Source organism: Cyrtonyx montezumae, unplaced genomic scaffold (assembly GCF_038088225.1).
Source record: "Cyrtonyx montezumae isolate F1298 unplaced genomic scaffold, pur_monq_1.0 scaffold_205, whole genome shotgun sequence".
Lineage (NCBI taxonomy): Eukaryota > Metazoa > Chordata > Aves > Galliformes > Odontophoridae > Cyrtonyx > Cyrtonyx montezumae.
Genome location: NW_027071943.1, coordinates 1 through 22,070, shown reverse-complemented (window position 1 = coordinate 22,070; position 22,070 = coordinate 1). Strand labels below are relative to the sequence as shown.

Genomic DNA, 22,070 nt, shown 5'->3' with positions numbered 1-22,070 from the left:
GGGGGAAACGTGGGCTGACGGCCTCCAGTGCCCCCAGTGCCTCCAGTGCCCCCAGTGCTCCCAGTGCTCCCAGTGCCCCCAGTGCCTCCAGTGCTCCCAGTGCTCCCAGTGCCCCCAGTGCCTCCAGTGCTCCCAGTGCCCCCAGTGCTCCCAGTGCTCCCAGTGCCCCCAGTGCCTCCAGTGCTCCCAGTGCTCCCAGTGCTCCCAGTGCCCCCAGTGCTCCCAGTGCTCCCAGTGCTCTCAGTGCCCCCAGTGCCCCCAGTGCCCCCAGTGCCTCCAGTGCTCCCAGTGCCCCCAGTGCTCCCAGTGCCCCCAGTGCTCTCAGTGCCCCCAGTGCCCCCCGTGCCCCCAGTGCCCCCAGTGCTCCCAGTGCCCCCAGTGCTCCCAGTGCTCCCAGTGCTCTCAGTGCCCCCAGTGCCCCCAGTGCCCCCAGTGCCTCCAGTGCTCCCAGTGCCCCCAGTGCCCCCAGTGCTCCCCAGTTGTTACCCAGTCCCTCCCGCCGGTCGCTGTCCCCCGCGCAGTGCCCCCTCGGTCCTCCCCCCCGCATGGGGGCGCTCTCTCAGCGCGGCGCTCGGTCCCGCTCCGCGCATGCGCCCTTTCCCTCCTAGTCCGGCGCCGCGGCTGCGCACGCGCATCCCGCCCCCCGGCCGTGTCCCGCCCCTCCCCCCTCCCCGCGGCGCTCAGTGCGCACGCGCGGCGGCGCCTCGCGCATGCGTAGTGCTGCAGCGCCCGTTGCGCCGCTCGGTGCCGCCGTCCGTTTCAGGCCGCAGCGCGGCTCGGCCCGGCCCGGTTCGGCTCGGCCCGGCCTGGCTCGGCTCGGCTCGGCTCAGCCCCGCCCGGTTCGGGCGAGAGGAGGTGGAGGAGGAGGAGGAGGAGGACGCGGGACCCCGAGCAGCGCGGTAGGGAGGAGGTAGCGGCGAGGTAGGGAGGTAGGGCCGCCCCCCCGGCGCTGAGGGGACGCCCAAGATGGCGGCGGGGGCGGCCGGGCCCCAATGCACGGCTGTGGGGTCCGGCGGTGCTGTGGGGTCCGGCGGTGCTGTGGGGTCGCGGAGGGGCTCTGTCCTTTGTCGGGCGCCGTCCGAAGGGACGGATCGCCGCTTTGGGGTTCGCTGTCGTCGCGTCGTTGGGGGTGGGAGGGGCCCCAAAGGGGCGCGGGGCGCGCAGTGCTCCGCCGCGGGATGAAGGACCCGCGAGGTCTCCCGCTGCCACCCTCCTCTGTGGGGCTCCGTGGGGTCGCTGAGGGGCTCATTGGGTCACTGTGTGTCTCTGTGGGGCTCTGCAGGGCTCTCAGGTCCCTATGGGTCGACCTGTCCTCCTGTCGCTCTCTGTGGGGCTCTCTGAGCTCGTCTGTGGATGCTGTGGGGCCCAAAGGTTGACCTGTGGGTCTCGGTGGGGCGCTCAGACCCCTATGGGTTGACCTGTCCTCCTGTCGCTCTCTGTGGGGCTCTGTGCTGTTCTTACTCTGCCCTGCCTGCTCCACTTATGGGTCTCAGCCCTGCCCCGCTGGGGGTCTCGACCCTGCCCCACTTGGAGTTTTGTCCCCTCCCCTGCTCTGCTGTGGGAATCCCATCCCCTCCCCCACTTGGGGGTCTCAGCCTCTCCCTCACGGTGGGGCTGTCACCCCTCTCTGCTTGGGGGGCTCAGCCCAGCCCCACTTAAGGCCTTGCTCCCTCCTCTGCTTGGGGATCTCATCCCTGCCCCACTTGGGGGTCTCGGCTCTCCCCCCCCTTGGGTGCTTGTCTCCTCCCCGCTGTGGGGTCTCATTCCCTGCCCCCCTTGGGGTCTTGGTGCTCTGTGCTTGGGGGTCTCGCCCCCTGCCCCACTGTGGGGTCTCATGAGACACATTTCATCGTGGCCTTCTTACCCGACCCTTCCAGGCCCCACTGCCCCAAGCAGTGCGGGGTGGGGATGTGGGGCCGGGAGCGACCGCGGAGCCGTTCCCGTCCCCACCCCAAATGCTGAGCGCTTCCGTGGGGCTCCGTCGGCCCCACAGCGGCTCCGCCGGGCGCGTGCAGGCTTTGCCATCCCCTGGGGTCCGGCTCTGTGCTGCTCCGCGGTGACGCCCGCCGTGGGGCGGGAGCGTGTGGGGCGGGAGCGTGTGGGTTTCCTCCGTACCTCCCGGTGAATGCTCTCCTTCTGGTGCTGCTGGACGGGGCTGGAGTGGGACGGCTCCGCGGTGAGCACGGATGGACACACGGACTCTTCGCTCCCTGGGGGGCTGCCCGGCCCCCTCCCCCCCCCACCCCCCGCCCCCCGGCTGTGGGGCCCCGCCCCACGCAGACGCTGCCCCACACCCCCCTGGCAGCAGCCCCACGCGGCGCTGGATGCGAAGGGCGGTGCTGCTGTCCGCCCTCGCTCTCTCTCTGCTCTCTTTCCTCTCGGCTCCGTTTGGCTCATGGTCCTTTGGCACTAGCTGCTGCACCTTCCTCCTCCTCCTCCTCCTCCTCCTCCTCCTCCCCCCCCCGTGCCGCGGGAGGGCTGAGGTGCGCTCCAGGAGCGCCGATCCTGGGCAGCTTTCACTGCGCCGCGTGGACGAGAAGCGCTGCTGGGCGCTGGGGAGCTCGGCCCTCGGCGTCACGGAGCGAGCGCGGCGGTGCCCGGACGGCGGCGGCACGGCGGGGGAGGACGGCACGGCGGCGTGGAGCTCCGGGACCCGCGTGGGCAGCACTCAGGATGCCCCGCGGCTCTCCTCGGCGTGGCTCGCTCCCGGGCCGTGGGGTAACGGCTGCGCCCCGCTGAGCGCTCCGTGGGGCTGCCGGGGCCCAGCGTCTTGGCTCCGGTGGCCTGTCCTGCCCTCCGGCCTTGGCACGGGGAGGAGCGGAGCTCTGCGGTGCCCGGTTCGGCCGCGGGCGGGAGGAGGCAGAGCCGCGGGGCACAGCCGGTGCCCGTGCTGTCACACGCGTCGTGTGTGCGGCGTCCCAGCCCGGGATGCCCTCAGGATGCGGTCGTTCCCCGTGGGATCGCCACGGGCGCAGTGCCTCGGGTCGGAGCCGTGCGGGAGAGGCTGTGCAAGCAGGAGCTGCCCATAGCAGCCGTGCCCCATAGCAGCCGTGCCCCATAGCAGCCGTGCCCCATAGCAGCTCTGCCCATAGCAGCCCTGCCCGTGGGGACACTGCCCGTGGGAGCTCTGCCCGTGGGGGCCCTGCCCATAGCAGCTCTGCCCGTGGGGGCCCTGCCTGTGGGGCTCTGCCCATAGCAATTCTGCCCCATGGCGGCTCTGCCTGTGGAGCACTGCCTGTGGGGCTGTGCCTCTAGCAGCCCTGCCTGTGGGGCTCTGGCCGTGGGGCTCTGCCCATAGCAGCTCTGGCCATGGGAGCTCTGCTTGCGGGGCTCTGGCCGTGGGGCACTGCCCATGGGGGCTCGGCCCGTAGCGGCTCTGCCCATAGCAGCCTTGCCTGTGGGGCTCTGCCCCATAGCGGCTCTGGCCGTGGGGCTCTGCCTGTGGGGCTCTGCCCCATAGCGGCTCTGGCCGTGGGGCTCTGCCTGTGGGGCTCTGCCCCATAGCGGCTCTGGCCGTGGGGCTCTGCCTGTGGGGCTCTGCCCCATAGCGGCTCTGGCCGTGGGGCTCTGCCTGTGGGGCTCTGCCCCATAGCGGCTCTGGCCATGGGGCACTGCCCGTGGGGGCTCTGCCCATAGCACCTCTGCCCCATGGGGGCTCTGCCTGTGGGGCTCTGTCCGTGGAGCTCTGCCCCATAGCAGCTCTGTCCGTGGGGCTCTGCCCATAGCAGCTCTGCCCCATAGCGGCTGTGGCCGTGGGGCTGTGGCCGTGGCAGCGCCGCCTGCCGTTTCTCGGCGCGGTGCTCAACCCATCTAACCGCTGTCTTTTAACTTTCAGCTTTGTGTTGTTCTTGGACAGTTTGGCTCCGCTTGTGAATCCCTTGAACGTTGGCGTGGCGAGCCCGCTCGCGCCGGGCCCTGCTCCTTTGCAGCTCGCTGCCGCTAAGACCCGCCTGGCTCTGCGGCTCCTGACCCCGCGCTCCGCCAGCAGCTCCGCGCTGCCCCATGCCCGCCCCGGCCGGGCCTTTCTGAGCAGCACCATGTTCGGCCCCAGAGGAGCGTTGCCACAGAGGCCGAGAGGACCCAACCCGTCCGGAGCCAAGCCCCCGGGATCCTTCCAGGGCGGCGGTGCCGCGGCCCCGCAGAGACCGGCGGCCCCGGGAGCGCCGCAGGGCCCGTCGGGGCGGGACGGCGCGCCGTGGGGCGGCTCGCAGCGCATCAACGTCCGCGTCACCCTGCACAGGGCCGACCCGCGGCAAGCCAAGGCCAAGAGCAACCTGCACCAGGAGCCGAAGGCGGAGCCGCGCGGGGCTCGCTGGGACGGCGCCCCCTGCCCTCCGGCCCCCTGCCCTCCGGCCCCCTGCCCTCCGGCCCCCTGCCCTCCGGCCCCCTGCCCTCCGCCCGGTGTCCCGCAGAAGCTGCCGGGCCCGGCCCGGCTCCCAGAGCGCAGCCGCTACACGCCGGAGAGCGCGTCCAGCATCCTGGCGAGCTTCGGGCTGTCCAACGAGGACCTGGAGGAGCTGAGCCGCTACCCGGACGAGCAGCTGACGCCGGAGAACATGCCGCTCATCCTCAGGGAGATCCGGCTGCGGAAGATGGGGCAGCCCCCGCCCGGCCCGCACCCCCAGAGCCGCGGGGAGGCGCTCACGGGCAAGGTGATCGACTACGGGCACGCCAGCAAGTACGGCTACACCGAGGACCCCCTGGAGGTGCTCGGGGAGGACCCCCTGGAAGCGCGGCCCTACAGCGCCGAAGCGCCGAGCGCGGACAAGAGGGACGGCTTCCGGCCAGAGCGCGGCGCGCCCATGGGCATCCCGCCGGCCGGTGTGCCGTGCGGCCCGCCCTTCCCCCCCCAGGACGTCGTGAAGCCTCCTCCGGCTTTCCAGAGCGACCCGGCCAACCCTCACCCCTTCTTCCCGGCCGAGCCCGCGGGCAAGGCGGGCGGGCTGTGCGCGGCGCCCGTGGCCAAGGCCGGCCCCCCGCCCGCCGTGCTGCCCGTCCTGCCGCCCATGCTGCCGCTCGCCGTGCCGCCCGCGGTGCCGCCGCCGCTCCTCCCGCAGCCCGTGGTGCCGCTCCTCCCGCAGCCGCCCTTCTCGGCCGAGCTGCTGGCCATCCTGGAGCAGCGCGGCCGGACCCAGCAGGAGCCCGGGAGCGGCCGGCCCGGCGCCCCGAGCTCCGCCGTGGGGCAGAAGCCCTCGCCGACCCAGCCCGCGGGGCCCGTGAAGTCCCCGTTTGGCGTTGTGAAGGCGTCGTGGCTCCCGGCCTTCCTGCAGTGCGACGCCCCCAAGATGAAACGCTTGCCCACGCCGTCCATGATGAATGACTACTATGCCACGTCGCCGAGAATATTCCCACATTTGTGTTCTCTGTGTAACGTAGAATGCGCTCGGATGAAGGTGAGTGTCTTTCCGGGTTGTTGCCGTAGCCGTGCCCGGCTCCTCGCCGCCGCCGCTGCGCGTTCGCTGCCCGGCGCTCGCAGCCGTGTCCGCACGTGCTCAGCGCCGCGCTCCGTCCCGACCCGCGCCGGGGGGGTTTCCCGAGGCCCAAACACCGCGGGGACCCTCCGCCCGTGGCTGGAAGGCACCGCGCACGGCACGTGCTCCGGCCCCGTGCCCGCAGAGCAACGCACCCGCCGTCTGCGCTGGCGTCCTGCCCGAGCACGGGCTCCAGTGGCTGTCCCACGGACGGCCCCCGCAGCTCCCGCCCGCCCCAGAGCTGAGCTCTCATCCAGGGCGGAGCGGGGAAGTCGTCCACCCCGAAGCTGGGATCTCATCCACCCCGGAGCTGGGATGTCCACCCCGGAGCTGGGATCTCATCCAAGCCAGAGCTGGGATGTTGTGCACCCCAAAGCTGGGATGTCTGCCTCAAAGCTGAGATGTCGTCCGCCCCGGAGCTGGGATGTCGTCCACCCCGAAGCTGGGATGTCGTCCACCCCGAAGCTGAGCTCTTGTCCACCCTGGAGCCAGGATGTTGTCCACCCTGAAGCTGGGATGTCGTCCACAACAGAGCTGAGCTCCCGTCCACCCGGAAGCTGGGATCTCGTCCACCCCAGAGCTGAGATCTCATCCACCCTGGAGCTCCCGTCCACCCCGGAGCTGGGATGTCGTCCACAACAGAGCTGAGCTCTTGTCCACCCTGAAGCTGGGATGTCCACCCCGAAGCTGGGATCTCGTCCACCGCAGAGCCTCATCTCACCCACCCCGGAGCTGGGATGTCCACCCCGGAGCTGAGATCTCATCCACCCTGGAGCTGGGATGTCGTCCACAACAGAGCTGAGCTCTTGTCCACCCTGAAGCTGAGATCTCGCCCACCCCAGAGCTGGGATGTTGCCCACCCCGAAGCTGGGATGTTGCCCACCCTGGAGCTGGGATCTCATCCACCCTGGAGCTCCCATCCACCCCGGAGCTGGGATGTTGTCCACCCTGGAGCTGAGATCTCGCCCACCCTGGAGCTGGGATGTCATCCACCCCAAAGCTGGGATGTCATGCACCCCGAAGCTGGGATGTCCACCCCGAAGCTGAGCTCTCATCCACCCCAGAGCTGGGATGTTGTCCACCCCGGAGCTGAGCTCTTGTCCACCCTGGAGCAGGGATGTCCACCCCGGAGCAGAGATCTCATCCACCCTGGAGCTCCCATCCACCCCGAAGCTGGGATCTCGCCCACCCCGAAGCTGGGATCTCGCCCACCCCGGAGCTGAGATCTCGCCCACCCCAGAGCTGGGATGTCGTCCACAACAGAGCTGAGCTCTTGTCCACCCTGAAGTGGGGATGTCCACCCCGGAGCTGAGATCTCATCCACCCTGGAGCTCCCGTCCACCCCAAAGCTGGGATGTCGCCCACAACAGAGCTGGGTTGTCGCCCACCCCGAAGCTGGGATGTCATCCACCCCGAAGCTGAGATCTCGCCCACCCCGGAGCTGGGATGTCCACCCTGAAGCTGAGCTCTCATCCAAGCTGGAGCGGGGATCTCGTCCACCCCGGAGCGGGGATCTCGTCCACCCCGGAGCGGGGATCTCGTCCACCCGGAAGCTGGGATCTCGTCCACCCCGGAAGCTGGGATCTCGTCCACCCGGAAGCTGGGATCTCGTCCACCCGGAAGCTGGGATCTCGTCCACCCGGAAGCTGGGATCTCGCCACCCCGTAGCTGGGCTGTCGTCCACCCCGGAGCTCCCATCCCCCCCAGAGCTGAGCTGCTGCCCACGCGGGCTGTGAGCGCTGAGCAGTTTCAGCGCCGGGCAGAGGAAGAAGAGGGAGAGAGAGAGAGAGAAGAGGATCCCAGGAGCTGCAGATGTTCCCTCGGTGGAGCAAGCTCCTGCACGGGAGCGTGGGTGCGGCGCAGCGGGTCAGGAAGCAAAGGGGGCACTGCGTGGACAGGAGAGCGTCTCGGGTGGAGCGGCTGACGGGTCGGGTTCGTGTTGGCACCGCACTGCGGGAGCGTGCCCTGTGTCCGCGGGCGGGCAGCTCTCCTGCTCTGCAGACACCGCCGCTGACGGAGGAGCGCCGCGTCCTCGGGGCCGTGAGTGTCCCAGCGGTGCCCGGCGTGGGGGTCCGCGCTGACACCCCCCTGCCCCCCACCGCGGGCTGCGTGCTGCTGCCTGGGTGGCTCTTCCAGTCCAAACCAGGAGGTGGGCGTTGACACGTGGCTTCGGGACGCCGCGACGGGGGCACGTGGAAGATGCGATGGTGGCATCGCTGAGGTCGGAGACGCCGTCCTCGAGCGCGCGGTCGGACCTCCCGGATCTCCCCACGGAGCGCATCCCTGGGGACCAACGAGAACGGAGATCGCACAGTGAGAAAAAGCCGCCTCAAAGAGACGCAGGGCCGGGGAACAACAGCTGCCCTCTGTTGGGTGCGTGCCCCGCAGAGCTGCCTCCGCCGCGCTGGAGCCGCGAGGTGCCCCCCAGCAGCCCTGCCCCGTCCGCACAGTGTCAGTAGGTGTGAGGTGCCGCTCGTGGGCCCCGCTGTCGCTGCTGGGGGCTGAGCAGGGCACCGCGTGGAGGCGGAGGCTCCGGTCCGACATAGCAGCGGGCGTTGGAAGGAGGGAGCGACGTCGTCGTGCTCGGGGAGGAGGACCGCGCTGCAGCCCCGCGGGCCTGGGGACGGGGCTGCGCGTTGCTGGGACGCTCGTGGCGCTGCCCGTCCCCAGCTCCGGGGACGCACCCTGGCCGCGTGCTGAGCGCCCCGTGGGGTCGCAGGGTGCTCTGTTGCTGTTGGTTGGAGGGCAGCGGGTCGCTGCCGCTGCGCTCTGTGGGGCGGCACAGGTCCCGCTGCGCCCGCTCGGTGGCGCTGCTTTGAGGGCGGTGCTGCGAGGGGTCCCCAGCGCTGTGGGTCGGGCTCTGTGCTGTGTTCCCCCCCTCGGCTGTTCCCCGTGTGGGGCAGTGGGGTTGGCTGTGGGGATGGCGTGGCACAGAGCCGTGGTGGCGGTGGGGGGTCCGGCACGTCGCTGGGACCGGCTGGCCGTGGGAGGGGGAGCCCACGGCGCGTGCTCACCCCCCCCCTCCCCCGTGCCTGTCTTTCTCTCCGCCTTAGGACTGGATCCTGCACCAGAACACCCCTTCCCACATCGACAGCTGCCGCCACTTACGACAACAGTAAGGCCTTGGTTTCCAACGGGTGGGGGAAAAACCGCCTGCTGTGCATGGGGGGGTCCCTGCGTGGGGCTGGGGGGGGGGGGGCTCCCCAGGAGCTGCTGTGTTGCCGCGTCCAGGTGAGGGCGGGGTCCTGGTGCTGACCGCCGTGTTTCTGTCCTTCGCAGGTACCCCGACTGGAACCCCGAGTCTCGCTCTTCAAAGCGGTAACGGCTCCCTGGCTGCGACCTGGTCTTAGTTTGCTGTCCTTCCGACCCAACCCAACTGTTGTGTGATCTTTCAGGACCCTTCCGACCCAACCCAAGCATTCTGTGGTCTTTGAGGACCCTTCCGACCCAACCCAAGTGTTGTGTGGTCTTTGAGGACCTTTCCGACCCAACCCAAGCGTTGTGTGGTCTTTGAGGACCCTTCCAACCCAACCCAAACCATGCCATGATAGTGATCCTTGAGATCCCTTCCAACCTGAGCATTCCATGTTTCTGTGGTCTTTGAGGACCCTTCCGACCCAACCCTTGTGTCCCATGGTTCTGTGATCTTTGAGGACCCTTCCAACCCAACCCAAGTGTCCCATGGTTCTGTGGTCTTCGAGGACCCTTCCAACCCAACCCAAGTGTCCCACGGTTCTGTGATCTTCGAGGACCCTTCCAGCCCAAGTGTCCCATGGTTGGGATCCTTGAGATCCCTTCCAGCCCAACCCAAGTGTCCCATGGTTCTGTGATCGTTGAGGTCCCTTCTACCCCATCCATTCTGTGACTCGATTCATTTTTTCCGCGTCAGAGCTCATCAGAGTCCTCTGTTCCCTTAGGAATGCTGCGGACAGAAAGGAGAACCAGACCCCCAAGCACCGCTCCAGCTCTGCCAGCCCCGGCCCCAGGCGCCCGAGGGCCGCGGGCTCCAGCCATGTTCCACGGCACTCACGCTCACGCTCCAGGAGCCCGGGCCGCTACCGGCCCACGCGGCCGAGGAGCCGGAGCCCACGGCAGGCACGGCACCTGAGCCCTAGGCACTGGTCACGGTCACCGCAGCGCTCACGAAACCCCCTGCCAGGCAGCCCACGGCCTCAGCGCTCCTCCAGCAACGACTGGTCGGTGAGGAGGGCCGCCCGATCCCAAGGTGAGGCGGGGACGCCGTTGCTTGGCTCCCTGGGCAGGAGGTCTTGGCCTCGGGGGGGGGGTCAGGTTGGTGTTGAGCTCTCAGGTGCGGTACGGGGCGGTGCCTGGGGGGTTTTTGGCGGAGCAGAACCGAGCGCCCACGGGCTTCCTGTCCCTTCCCCGCAGACAGGAAGGCCGCGCTGGAGGCGGTGATGAAGACGTTGGGGCCGGGCTTTGTGGCCGAGTTCAACAAGCACAAACCGGCCGCGCCGGGCTCGGCCAAACCCACGCCGTCTCACGGGGCTGTGGGGAAGAAAGCCCCCAAAGCGAGCGTGGCTGCGAAGAAGGATGCGCTTCCCCCGCCTGCGGCCGGCTCCTCGTCTCCTCAAGGCGACCAGCTGCCCCGAGAGGAGGAAATGGAGCAGGAGGAGGAGGAGGAGGAGGAGGAGGAAGGCTCCCCCGCCGGGCCCAGTCGGCCTCGTGCGGCCCCGTATAACCGGGTGATGGCGGATGTTCTCCCCCCGCAGCCCCTGCGCTCTCTCGGGGTTCGTTTCGGGAGTGCTTATTGCTCTTGTCTTCGCCGCGCAGCTCCTGAGGGACGAACTGCTGAACTGTGGGACGGTCCTCCAGATCTCCAACTTGCCAGACGACGGCTTCTCGGACCACGACATCAAGAAGATCGTGCAGCCCTTCGGCAAAGTCAGCGACCTGATCGTGCTCCGCTCCAGGAACAAGGTGGGCGCCGTGCCGGGCTGGGCTCCATGGCCGCGTGCTGCGGGCGCTCCTCATGCACCTGTGTGACTGGAGGGGGCGGAGCCTGGCTCCTATAGCCCCCATGCACCTGTGTGACCGGAAGGGGCGGAGCCTGGCTCCTCCCATAGCCCCCATGCTTTGCTCTCTGCTGGGCACGCAGGGCTGAAGGTGCCGTTGCTTCCAGGCCTACTTGGAGATGAACTACAAAGAGGCGGTGATAGCGGCCGTGAAGTACGGCGAGACGGCGCCGGTGCTGGTGAACGGGAGGCAGGTGAAGATCAGCGTGGCCGAGAAACCCAAGGCCTCCCCCAGCCAGGTCAGCAGCCGTCCTTCGTCACCGCGTCCCGGGGTTCGTCAGCGCGGGGCAGCGCGTGATCCCGCACGGACGCACCGAGGGCGCTCAAGTTCCCCTTTCTGCTCCCGTAGGGCAAAACGAGCGTGAGAAAGAAGAGCCGGCTCGTCCGGAGGGCGGCGCCGAGCAGCGGCTCCGGGTCTGTGCTCCCCCCGCGCTCCCCAGCTCCGGGAGCTCCGCGTTCCCGTTCGCCTTTGGCCTCTGCCGCTCACTGTTTGGTTTTTGCTGTGACAGAAAGCAGCCGGCCGCCGCCACCAAGGCCACGAAGCCGCTCGCAGGTGAGCTTTCCCCCGCTGCTTCGCTTCCCTCGATGGGGTCGGACTCGGCGATCTGCGGAGCTCCCCCCCTCCTCCCCCCGGCCCCCGATGTCTGTGATGCTCGTGCCCCACACGTGGATGGCTCCCAGCTGCTGCTGGCTGTTTGAGCGTCCCCTTCGCGCCCGTGTCGGGGTGCTTTACCTAGGCAAGAAGGAGAAGGCCAAGAAGCCCGTGGGGACCAAGGAGAGTAAAAGCAGGAAGGCTCCCGACACCGCGGGTAGGACAGGGGCTCACAGCACTGCACGGCCCAGGGCCGCGGGCCGCCGTGGGGCTGGGGGGGCCGCTCACATCCGCACATCCCCCTCTGCCACGGAGTGTGGGGGGGGGGGGTGGGATTTATGGGGCGAGACCTCCGCGTGCGTGAGAGGCACGTGGAGCCGAGGGACCCTTCTGTGTGCTGTTTCCTTCCAGCCCGGCCGGAGGGGATTGGAGGGGAGGATGCTGAGGGCGCAGGAGCGGGGCTGGGGGCTGCGGGCACGGCACTGCCCCACGCCGGCGGCGCTGCCCCTGCGGACAGCGGTGTCACGGAGCCCACGAGGGCCGGGGAGCGCCGCGCTCCCGCTCCGTCGCCAGGTGACGTTTGGGAGCCCTGGTTTTCAGTCGTGATCTCGTCGCCCCTCGCGCTGATCGCCCCTTAACGGTACTGCGTTGTGTGTCTGCAGAGCCCGGCGCGGTGCCCCCGGCTGAGCCCAGCGAGGCGGCGGGCCGAGGTGAGCCGCGGGCAGCCAGCTTTGCTTTCTCACCTCTCACGCCAAGGAACGGGGCTGCACCCCCTCCCTGCTCTCCATGGGGCGGTGTGTGGATCTGCGGGGCTCTGTAGGGTCACTGTGGGGCTCTCTAGGGCTCTCTGGTCACTGTGGGTTGACCTGTCCTCCTGTTGCTCACTGTGGAGCTTTCTGAGCTCTTATGTGAATGCTATGGGGCCCGAAGGTTGCCCTGCTCTCCTGTGGGGCTCACTGGGGTCACTGTGCGTCTGTGGGGCTCTCTCTGGTCCCTATAGGGCCCTGTGGGTTGACCCGTCCTCGTGTGGCTCTCGGTGGGGCTCTGTGTGCTCTCCTGTGGGTGTTACTGGGCCCAAGGGTTGCCCTGCTCTCCTGTGGGTCCGCATTGGGCTCTATGGGGTCACCGAGGGGCTCAGTGGAGTCGCAGTGGGACTCTCTGGGGTTCTTTTTAGTCCCTATGGGTTGGGCTGTCCTCCCATTGCTCTCTATGGGGCTCTGTGAGTTCTTCTGTGGGTGCTATGGGGCCCAAAGGTTGACCTGCCCTCCTGGGGGTCTCTACAGGGTCATTGTGGGTATCCATGGGGTCACTTGGTGGCTCTGTGGGGCTCTCTAGGGCTCCCTCTGGTCCTTATGGGTCCCTGTGGGTTGACCTGCCGCCCTGTTGCTCTCTGTGGGGCACTCTCTGGGTCTATGGGGCTCCGTGGGGTCACTAAGGGGCCCCGTGGGGTTGCTGTGTCTGTGGCACTCAGGTTCCCATGGGTTGACCTGTCCTCTTTACACTCCATGGGGTCACTGCAGGGCTCAGTGGGGCGCTCAGGTCCCTATGGGTCAACCTGTCCTCCTGTGGCTCTCTATGGGGCTCTATGGGCGCTATGGGGCCCAAAGGTTGACCTGCTGTCCTGGGGGGCCTCTATGGGGCACTCAGGTCCCTGTGGGTCGACCTGTCCTCCTTCTGCACTCCACTGTGTCACTAAGGGGCTCACGGGGGTCGCTGCCTCTGTGGGGCTCCGTGGGGTCTCTGGGGCTCCGTGGGTCCCTTGGTTGGTTGCTGTCCGTTCAGGACAGCCCGGGCGTGGGGCGGCGGTGTGGGAGCTGTGCCGCGGCACGGACGCCCACCGCTCGTGGAGTAACCCCTGCACTCCGTTCTGTGGCACCGCAGCTCCCGTGCTGATGGCCGAGGGCGAAGAGGGGCAGTGCAGCAGCGAGGTCAGTGTGGGGCGGGCGCCGTGGGGCGGGCGCCGTGGGGACGCCGTGCTGCCGTGCCACTGCAGGGCTGCAGTGCTGGGGGGGTTAGGGCTCCGCTGCGGCACGGGGGAACCGGGTGGGGGGGAGAGCTGCTGGGGGGCGGGGGGGGAGCTCTGCCAGGACCTGCGGGTCCTGGTGGGTGACAGAGGGGATCTGATCCACCTCTGTCCGTATCCGAGGGGCAAAGGGACGAGGCCGGACTCCTCTCAGCTGCGCAGCCCGGGCTGGGGCCGCTGTGTGGGGCTCGGCGATCTCCAGGGGTCCCCCCCGGCTCTGCGTCCCCTCGCGCTCTGCGCGCGTCTCACGCCGTTTGTCCTCAGGACGCTGACGACGGCTGCGTGGTCGTGGTGTCAAACCTCCCCGAGAAGGGCCACTCGGTGGAGGAGGTTTCCAACCTGGCCAAGCCCTTCGGGGCGCTCCGGGACGTCCTGATCGTGTCGCCCCATAAGCAGGTGGGGCAGCGCTCCGCGCCCGTGGGGCAGCGGGCTCGCGGCGCGGCTTTGTGCGTTCCTCCGCGGGACCTCGCTGCTCACGCTGCCCCCCTTCCCTTCCCTTCCCGAGGCCTATCTGGAAACCAGCAGAAAATCGGCCGAGTCCATGGTGAGGTTTTACAGCTGCTTCCCCATGACGCTGGACGGGAACCTGCTCAGCATCGCCGTGGCCCCCGAGCACCGCAGCGTCAGCGACGAGGTGAGCGGGCACCGCCGGCACGGCACGGCCGTGAGCCCTGCCATCGGGGGGCACGGCCCTGGGGTGGGTGCCCCGTGCCGGCCGTGTCCGGTGCCGTTTCCAGGCCCCGTGTCCCCCCACGCCGTCCCCGTGGGGCAGTGGGGGCCCTGCTTGGCTCCACCTGTTCTTTCCTTTCCTTCCTTTCCCCCCCCCCAGGAGGCGATATTTACGGCTCTCATCAAGGACTCCGACCCGAAGGTGAGAGCCCGGTGGCCCCGCTGTGACGTCCCTGCGTGGCGAGGAGCACACGTGGGCTGCGTGGGGCTCGGCTGTGGGCCTGGAGGTGGGGCCGAGGCCTCCGTGGGAGCCATGTGGGGCCAGGGGGGGGCAGCTCCGGGTCCCCCACGCTGCACCGGCCCGGCCCCCCCCCAGCCCGCCCTCCTAGGGGAGCCGCTCTGAGCCCGGGAGCGTCACCCCAACCCTCCTCTGGGCCCTCTCCGTCCGTGGGCCTCCGATGGGACCTCAGAGGGGCAGAGCGGAGCGGGGCAGCCCCGTCCCTGCCCCTCCGCTTGCAGCCGTGGGTCGGGGGGGGGTTCCCCGTGGGGCCGTGCCCCCCTCAGCCCGTCCCCGCCCGCAGGTGAACGCGGCCACGCTGCGGCAGCGCTTCGTGCACCTGGGGAACTTACCGGCGCGGGGCTGCCGCGACTTCGAGCTGGTGTGCGTGGGGCTGCGCTTCGGCAAGGTGGAGCACTACGTGGTGCTCAAGAACAGGAACAAGGTGAGCAGCGCCCTGCCCGGCCCGCCCCACGGCCCCCCCGTGTCCCCACGGCCCCCCCGTGTCCCCACGGCCCCCCCGTGTCCCCCTCCGTGACCCCATGGCGCTGCCGTGTCCTCAGGGCACCCCCATGTCCTCGAGGTCCCTCCATGACCCCATGTCCCCTCTGTGACCCCATGGCACTGCTGTGTCCTTGGGTCACCCCCATGTCCCCTCTGTGACCCCATGGCATCTCTGTGTTCCCATGTCACCCCCCATGTCCCCACAGCCCCTCCGTGACCCCATGGCACTGCTGTGTCCTCAGGGCACCCCCGTGTCCTCGAGGTCCCTCCATGACCCCATGGCACCTCAGTGTCCCCACAGCCCCTCCGTGTTCCCGTGTCACCCCCATGTCCCCTCCGTGACCCCATGGCACTGCTGTGTCCTTGGGTCACCCCCCATGTCCCCTCTGTGACCCCATGTTCCCTCCATGACCCCATGTCCCCTCCGTGACCCCATGTCCCCTCCATGACCCCATAGCACTGCTGTGTCCTTGGGTCACCCCCCACGGCCCCTCCGTGACCCCACGTCCCCTCCGTGACCCCACGGCCCTGCTGTGACCCCACGGCACCCCGTGTTCCCACGTCACCCCGTGTCCCCTCTCCCCTCCGTGTCCATCTGTGCAGCCCGCACCACCCGCTCCGGTAGAGCAGCGGAGCTCAGGCCCGGCAGGGGGCAGGGGGGCTTTGGGGCGGCTGTGGGGCTGCCCCACAGCTCGGCCCCCAGCGGCGCTCCCGTTGCCTTTGTTGCAGGCCATCCTGCAACTGGAGAGCCCCACGGCGGCCAGGTCCATGTGCTGCTTCCTCAACCGCTACTCGTACACCATGGGGGAGCACACGCTGAGCTGCTCGCTGTCCCCGGGCGGGCAGCGCTCCCACGTAAGCCCACCCGTCCCCGGTACGGCCGTGCCACGAGGGGCACGCCCTGCGCTCCGGCCCCACAGCGTGGGGTCCGTCTGCCCCCCGGCGTGTGTGGGGCTCACCCGGCTGGGGGGAGCTCGGGGTCCGTCCCGGACCCCGTGCCCTGAGGACGCGGCTTTCCAGCCGCCCCTCCCCACGCCTGTGGGGCTCCGTGCCCTATGGAAGCTCACACAGTTGGTGCAGCCCAGCCCGGCCCCCCTGCGGTGCCCCACGGTGCCCCCCACGCTGCCCCCCACAACCTGGTGTCCTCTGAGCGCTGACCCCACATCCTCAGCGCTGCTTTTGCTTTTCAGAGCGAGGCTGTGAAAAAAGAAGGGGAGGAGGAGGAGGAGCAGAGCAGAGGAAGGTGTGTGTGTGTGCGTGTGTGTGTGCGTGGAGTGGGTACTGGGGGGTCCTGCTCTGTTTGCCCCACAGGTCCTGGAAGGTGCACCCGGGTTCCCATTGGTTGTCTGAAAACAAGAGGTGTGCTGCTGTCATGTGCTGCTCCCTATGGGTTGACCTGTCCTCCTGTTGCTATGGGGCTGCTCCCTATGGGTTGACCTGTCCTCCTGTTGCTATGGGGCTGCTCCCTATGGGTTGACCTGTCCTCCTGTTGCTCTATAGGGCTGCTCCCTATGGGTTGACCTGTCCTCCTATTGCTATGGGGCTGATCCCTATGGGTTGACCTGTCCTCCTGTTGCTCTATAGGGCTGCTCCCTATGGGTTGACCTGTCCTCCTGTTGCTATGGGGCTGCTCCCTATGGGTTGACCTGTCCTCCTGTTGCTCTATAGGGCTGCTCCCTATGGGTTGACCTGTCCTCCTATTGCTATGGGGCTGATCCCTATGGGTTGACCTGTCCTCCTGTTGCTCTATGGGGCTGCTCCCTATGGGTTGACCTGTCCTCCTGTTGCTCTATGGGGCTCTGATCCCTATGGGTTGACCTGTCCTCCTGTTGCTCTATAGGGCTGCTCCCTATGGGTTGACCTGTCCTCCTATTGCTATGGGGCTGATCCCTATGGGTTGACCTGTCCTCCTGTTGCTATGGGGCTGCTCCCTATGGGTTGACCTGTCCTCCTGTTGCTCTATGGGGCTGCTCCCTATGGGTTGACCTGTCCCCCTGTTGCTCTATGGGGCTGCTCCCTATGGGTTGACCTGTCCTCCTGTTGCTCTATGGGGCTGCTCCCTATGGGTTGACCTGTCCTCCTGTTGCTCTATGGGGCTGATCCCTATGGGTTGACCTGTCCTCCTGTTGCTCTATGGGGCTGATCCCTATGGGTTGACCTGTCCTCCTGTTGCTGTGGGGCTGATCCCTATGGGTTGACCTGTCCTCCTGTTGCTATGGGGCTGCTCCCTATGGGTTGACCTGTCCTCCTGTTGCTCTATGGGGCTCTATGAGCTCTTCTGTGGATGCTATGGGGCCCAGTGCTTGGCCTTCTTGGCCACTTGGGCGCACTGTGACCGGAGAGCCCCATAGTGACCCCACAGAGACCCCCAGGACAGCAGGTCAACCTTTGGGCCCCATAGCACCCACAGAGCCCATAGAGCCCCATAGAGAGCCACAGGAGAACAGGTTGACCCATAGGGCCCTGAGCGCCCCACTGAGCCCTGCAGTGACCCCATGGAGTGTAAAGAGGACAGGTCAACCCATGGGAACCTGAGTCCCACAGGGACACGGCGACCCCACTGGGCCCCTTAGTGACCCCACGGAGCCCCATAGACCCAGAGAGAGCCCCACGGAGGACCCCTAGAGCCCGGGGAGGCGTGCAGCCCCACCGGCAGCAGCGTGAAGGATGAGTTGCTCCGCAGTGGCGGTGATGGGAGCGGGTGCTGCCGGCTGTGGGCTCTGATTTTGGTTCCTGAACCCCTTCAGCCCCGGCTCGGCGCAGCGCCCGGCCGCACCAGCAGCTCGTCCTCCCTTGGAGCCCAGCGCGGCGCTGCAGGAGCCCTCTACACCGCGCCCTGCAGGAGGAGCGCGCGGGGATCCGGATCCGTGCAGCGGGGAGGCAGCGGCTGGAGCCGAGCTTTTGGGATCCCCCCCCGCCCGCATCCCCGCCGCCAAACCGGACGAGGGAGCGCAGCTGCCCCGGGTGCTGGACGAGGAGGAGCGCGGTGAGCGTGCGGCCGACGCCGAGGAGAAGGGGACTCAGAGCACGGCACCTCCGAGCACGGAGATGGGCTTGGCAGAAACCAGAGACAGCAGCAACGCGGCCTCTTCCTCCTCCTCCTCCTCCTCCTCCGCCGCCGCGGTGGCCTCGCAGCCCGCGTCCGTCCCTAAGATCCTCCTGAAGGCCGTGGTGGCCGTCCCCGATATCCTAAAGCCGAGGGGAGCGGCGCAGAGGAACAAATCCCCCCCGAACGAGGGCCGGGAGCGGGCGGCCCCATCCCAAAGCCATCCGCAGGGAGCGGCAGTGGGGCGGAACGGGGCGGCCCCCAAAGAGCACGCTCGCCCCAAAGCTCAGCCCCCCGCGGGGAGGAGCGCGTCCACGCAGGACGAGCTGCGGCAGCTGAGGTGTGGGGCGGCCTCGACGCGGTCCCAGGACGGACGGAGGGGATCGCCCGGCACGAGCGGCAGCGCTAAGGTGTGGGGAGGAAGGCCGGCAGCTACCGGCGGGGGGGCGCGGGGGGGCGGTGCGGGTGTGCCCGTCCCTAAAGCACTCCGGGTTGGGTGTGGGGCTCTCCCACGTGGGGCTGATGTCACGAGAGCTGTGCCGTGACCCCGCAGGTTTCCGCTGCCGGCAACGCTCGGAGTTCCAGGGGCGGCAGCAAGCTGAAGGAGGTGAGGGCCGCAGCGGGACCACCGCCCCACGGGGCCGGTCGGGGCAGCCCTGGGAAGCCGGAGTTATGGGGGGGCTGCTCTCACGTATCACCTGTAGGAGCTGACCGTCGCCGGGCGGTCCCAGCCCCCCACCCCGAGGTCCCTTAGGCCCCCAATCCCCCCACCCCGAGGTCCCTTAGGTCCCCAATCCCCCCACTCCGGGGTCCCTTAGGCCCCCAATCCCCCACCTGAGGTCCCTTAGGCCCCCAATCCCCCCACTCCGGGGTCCCTTAGGTCCCCAGCCCCCCACCCCGAGGGCTCTTATTGGCCACGGTGACTGTGTGGGGAGCCTGCCTGGGTTGGGTTGTGTCCTCCATCTGTCCTATATAGGATAGGAATCCTGTCCTGGTTGGGTTGGGTTCCCTTCCCATTCTCCATCAGTCCTACATGGGATGGGGATCCTGTCCTGGTTGGGTTGGGTTGTGTCCTCCATCCATCCCATATGGATGGGAATCCTGCCCTGGTTGGGTTTTTGTCGTCTATCAGTCCCAAATGGGGTGGGAATCCTGCCCTGGTTGGGTTGTGGTTGTCCATCCATCCCATATGGGATGGGAATCCTGCCCTGGTTGGGTTTTTGTTGTCCGTCAGTCCCAAATGGGGTGGGAATCCTGCCCTGGTTGGGTTGTGGTTGTCCATCCATCCCATATGGGATGGGAATCCTGCCCTGGTGGGGTGGTGTCCCCTTCCCATCCTCCATCAGTCCTACATGGGATGGGGGTCCTGTCCTGGTTGAGTTGGGTTCACCATCCATCCATTTGGGATGGGAAGCCTGTCCTGGTTGGGTTGTATCCTCCATCAGTCCTATATAGGATAGGAATCCTGTCCTGGTTGGGTTGGGTTGGGTTCATCGTCCATCCCATATGGGATGGGAATCCTGTCCTGGTTGGGTTGGGTTCCCTTCCCATTTTCCATCAATCCCATATGGGATGAGAAGCATGCCCTGGGGTTGTGGTCATCCATCCATCCCATATGGTGGGATGGGAATCCTGTCCTGGTTGGGTTGGGTTCACCGTCCATCCCATTTGGGATGGGGGTCCTGCCCTGGTGGGGTGGTGTCCCCTTCCCATTCTCCATCAGTCCTACATGGGATGGGGATCCTGCCCTGGTTGGGTTGTGGTTGTCCATCCATCCCATTGGGGATGGGGGTCCCGCCCTGGTGGGGGGGTGCCCTCCATCCATCCCATTGGGGACGTGCCTCCTCCCCCCTCCCCAGGAAGAGGAGCTGTTCCCGTTCAACCTGGACGAGTTCGTGACGGTGGACGAGGTCCTGGAGGACGGCGACGGTGCCGTCAAGGCGCAGCTCAGCCCACCCAAGGCCAAGAGGAAGGAGTGCTCCCGGGGCGGCCCCGGCCCCAAGCGGAGGAAGGCCCCGGCCTTCGTCATGCTGGACCAGATCGGCGAGGAAGAGGAGGGGGAGGCAGGCACGCAGCTGGGCATGCTGGTGGTGGACGAGGTGACGGAGGAGGAGGCGAGCAAGGCCGAGCCCCTGGTGACTGTGGACGAGATCGGGGAGGTGGAGGAGCTGCCGCTCAACGAGCCCGCGGGGCTGAGCGGGGACGGCGGGATGAAGGAGGAGGAGGAGGAGGAGGAGGAGGGTGGCAGCGAGGAGTCCTCCGTGGCGCCCGACGACGCTCTGCTGACGGTGGATGAGATCCGCGAGGACGACGACGACGACGATTTCCTGGCGGATTTCAACCGCCTCAAGGAGGAGCTCAACTTCGTGACGGTGGATGAAGTCGGGGAGGAGGATGAGGAGGAAGAAAACGCGCCGGCGGCGCCGCGGAAATCCCCCCCCCACGAGGGGGGGAGGGGAGGAGGAGAGGCCGTGGGGAGCGGGGACCACGGCGTCGCTGCCGTGGGGCCGGAGGAGATGGAGACTGCGGGTGTGCGGCCGGGGCAGGAGGAAATGGGCACCGTCCCCGTGACCGAAGGTGAGGATCCGCTCCCGGGGGGGGGGGGTGGGGGGGGCTCTGCGGGACCGTGCAGCGACCTGCCAGGACCTGGGGGAGACTCTGCCAGGACCTGGGAGAGACTCGTGCTAAGGGCAGGCAGCGACGGGACGAGGGGCGGGATTTCGGCTGGCTCAGAGGGAGAGCTGCTTCACGTGGGGGGGCTCAGCCCCCCCCCCCCCCCACCATGTAGGACATCTCCCCTCTGTAGGGCCCCTCCCCTCTGTAGGCCCCCACTCCCTGTAAGGCCCCCCCTCTCTGTAGCCCCTCCCTCTCTCTGTAGCCCCCCCCCCGTAGCCCCCCCTCTCTGTACTCCCCCCCGTAGTCCCCCCCCTCTCTGTAGCCCCCCCCTCTCTGTACTCCCCCCCCATAGTCCATCCCCTTTCTGTAGCCCCCCCTCTTTCTGTAGCCCCCCCTCTCTCTGTAAGCCCCCCCTCTCTGTAGCCCCCCCCCTCTCTGTAGCCCCCCCTCTCTGTACTCCCCCCCGTAGTCCATCCCCCCTCTGTAGCCCCCCCCCCCCTGTAGCCCCCCCCCTCTCAGTAGCCCCCCCCCTCTCAGTAGCCCCCCTCCTCTCAGTAGCCCCCCCCCTCAGTAGCCCCCCCCTCTCAGTAGCCCCCCCCTCTCAGTAGCCCCCCCCTCTCAGTAGCCCCCCCCTCTCAGTAGCCCCCCCCTCTCAGTAGCCCCTTCCTCTCAGTAGCCCCCCCCTCTCTGTAGCCCCCCCCTCAGTAGCCCCTTCCTCTCTGTAGCCCCCCCCCTCTCTGTAGCCCCCCCCCTCTCTGTAGCCCCCCCCCTCTCAGTAGCCCCCCCCTCTCAGTAGCCCCCCCCTCTCAGTAGCCCCTTCCTCTCAGTAGCCCCCCCCTCTCTGTAGCCCCCCCCTCTCTGTAGCCCCCCCCCTCTCTGCAGCCCCCCCCCTCTGTAGCCCCCCCCTCTCTGTGGCCCCTCCCTCTCCGTACTGCCCCCTCGTAGCCCCCCCCCTCTCTGTAGCCCCCCGTCTCTGTAGCCCCCCCTCTCTGTAGCCCCTCCCTCTCCGTACTGCCCCCTCGTAGCCCCCCCCCTCTCTGTAGCCCCCCCTCTCTGTAGCCCCCCCCGCAGCCCGTCGCAGTGCCCGCTCTCCCCAGGCCTGGATTACGTGGTGCCCAAGGCCGGCTTCTTCTGCCAGATCTGCTCCCTCTTCTACTCGGACGAAACGTCGGTGAAGAACCACTGCCGCACTGCACTGCACCGCCGCAACGCGCAGGTGATGGGGGGGGGTCGGGGGGGGCCAGGGGGGGTCAGGGGGGGTCAGGGGGGGTCGGGGGGGTCAGGGGGGAGGGGGGGTCGGGGGGGTCGGGCTGGGCCGTGCCCCCCCCCCCTCACTGCCCCTTCTTCCCGCAGAGGTTCATGGCCACGCGGAAGGAGGAGCGGAGCGGTGGGGCAGAGTGCGGCCCGAGGTGACGGAGCGGAGCGGATCTCCCCCCCCCCCAACCCCCCACATCCCCCCCCAGCCCCACTCCACGGAGCCGAGACTGAAAAGCACTGAGTGGGGGGGCGCGTGGGGGGGCGCGTGGGGTGGGGGCTTTGGTTTGTGACCCGGGGCTGATGTGCCATAAATAGCGCCGTTGTACAGCCCCCCCCCCGGCTGTGTGTGTGTGTGTGTGCCCCCCTCCACCACACCGCGCCCCACCTCGGGACGGGGACCCACACATCCCCGTGGGGGGGGGCGGCTGTGGGGCCGCGGAGCCCCTCCCGCTTCTCTTCTGTGAGGGGGAGGGGTTCGGGGGAGGGGTTCGGGGGAGGGGGGGGGGGGGGCTCGTGTTCTCCGTGGGACCCCCATCCCGTGGGGTGCCGTGGGCCGTCCCATCGTGTTGTGGGTTTTTAGCT

At 68.4% G+C, this 22,070-nt stretch overlaps 1 protein-coding gene across 1 annotated transcript; it reads left to right on the top strand.

Annotated features, from left to right (window-relative positions):
• Positions 1–855: 855 nt before the first annotated feature.
• On the top strand, positions 856–21,666 carry ZNF638 (zinc finger protein 638). The gene is made up of 23 exons (XM_065737766.1): positions 856–899; positions 3,836–5,393; positions 8,525–8,586; positions 8,751–8,789; positions 9,389–9,696; positions 9,861–10,174; positions 10,263–10,409; positions 10,612–10,743; positions 10,854–10,918; positions 11,014–11,057; positions 11,759–11,806; positions 12,879–13,024; positions 13,384–13,515; positions 13,625–13,753; positions 13,949–13,990; positions 14,370–14,510; positions 15,299–15,424; positions 15,760–15,812; positions 17,317–18,025; positions 18,148–18,222; positions 19,475–20,192; positions 21,275–21,447; positions 21,585–21,666. Exons 2-23 carry the CDS (start codon positions 4,038–4,040, stop codon positions 21,642–21,644), a joined length of 5,019 nt encoding a protein of 1,672 aa, XP_065593838.1. The 5' UTR covers positions 856–899; positions 3,836–4,037; the 3' UTR covers positions 21,645–21,666.
• Positions 21,667–22,070: the final 404 nt, after the last annotated feature.

Bases quoted from the DNA above. Each gene is read 5' to 3' on its own strand.
- ZNF638 (XM_065737766.1), top strand. From the start codon at position 4,038: ATGTTCGGCCCCAGAGGAGCGTTGCCACAGAGGCCGAGAGGACCCAAC. The intron at 5,394-8,524 runs GTGAGTGTCTTT...TCTCCGCCTTAG, and splicing joins TAGAATGCGCTCGGATGAAG to GACTGGATCCTGCACCAGAA. The intron at 21,448-21,584 runs GTGATGGGGGGG...TTCTTCCCGCAG, and splicing joins TGCACCGCCGCAACGCGCAG to AGGTTCATGGCCACGCGGAA.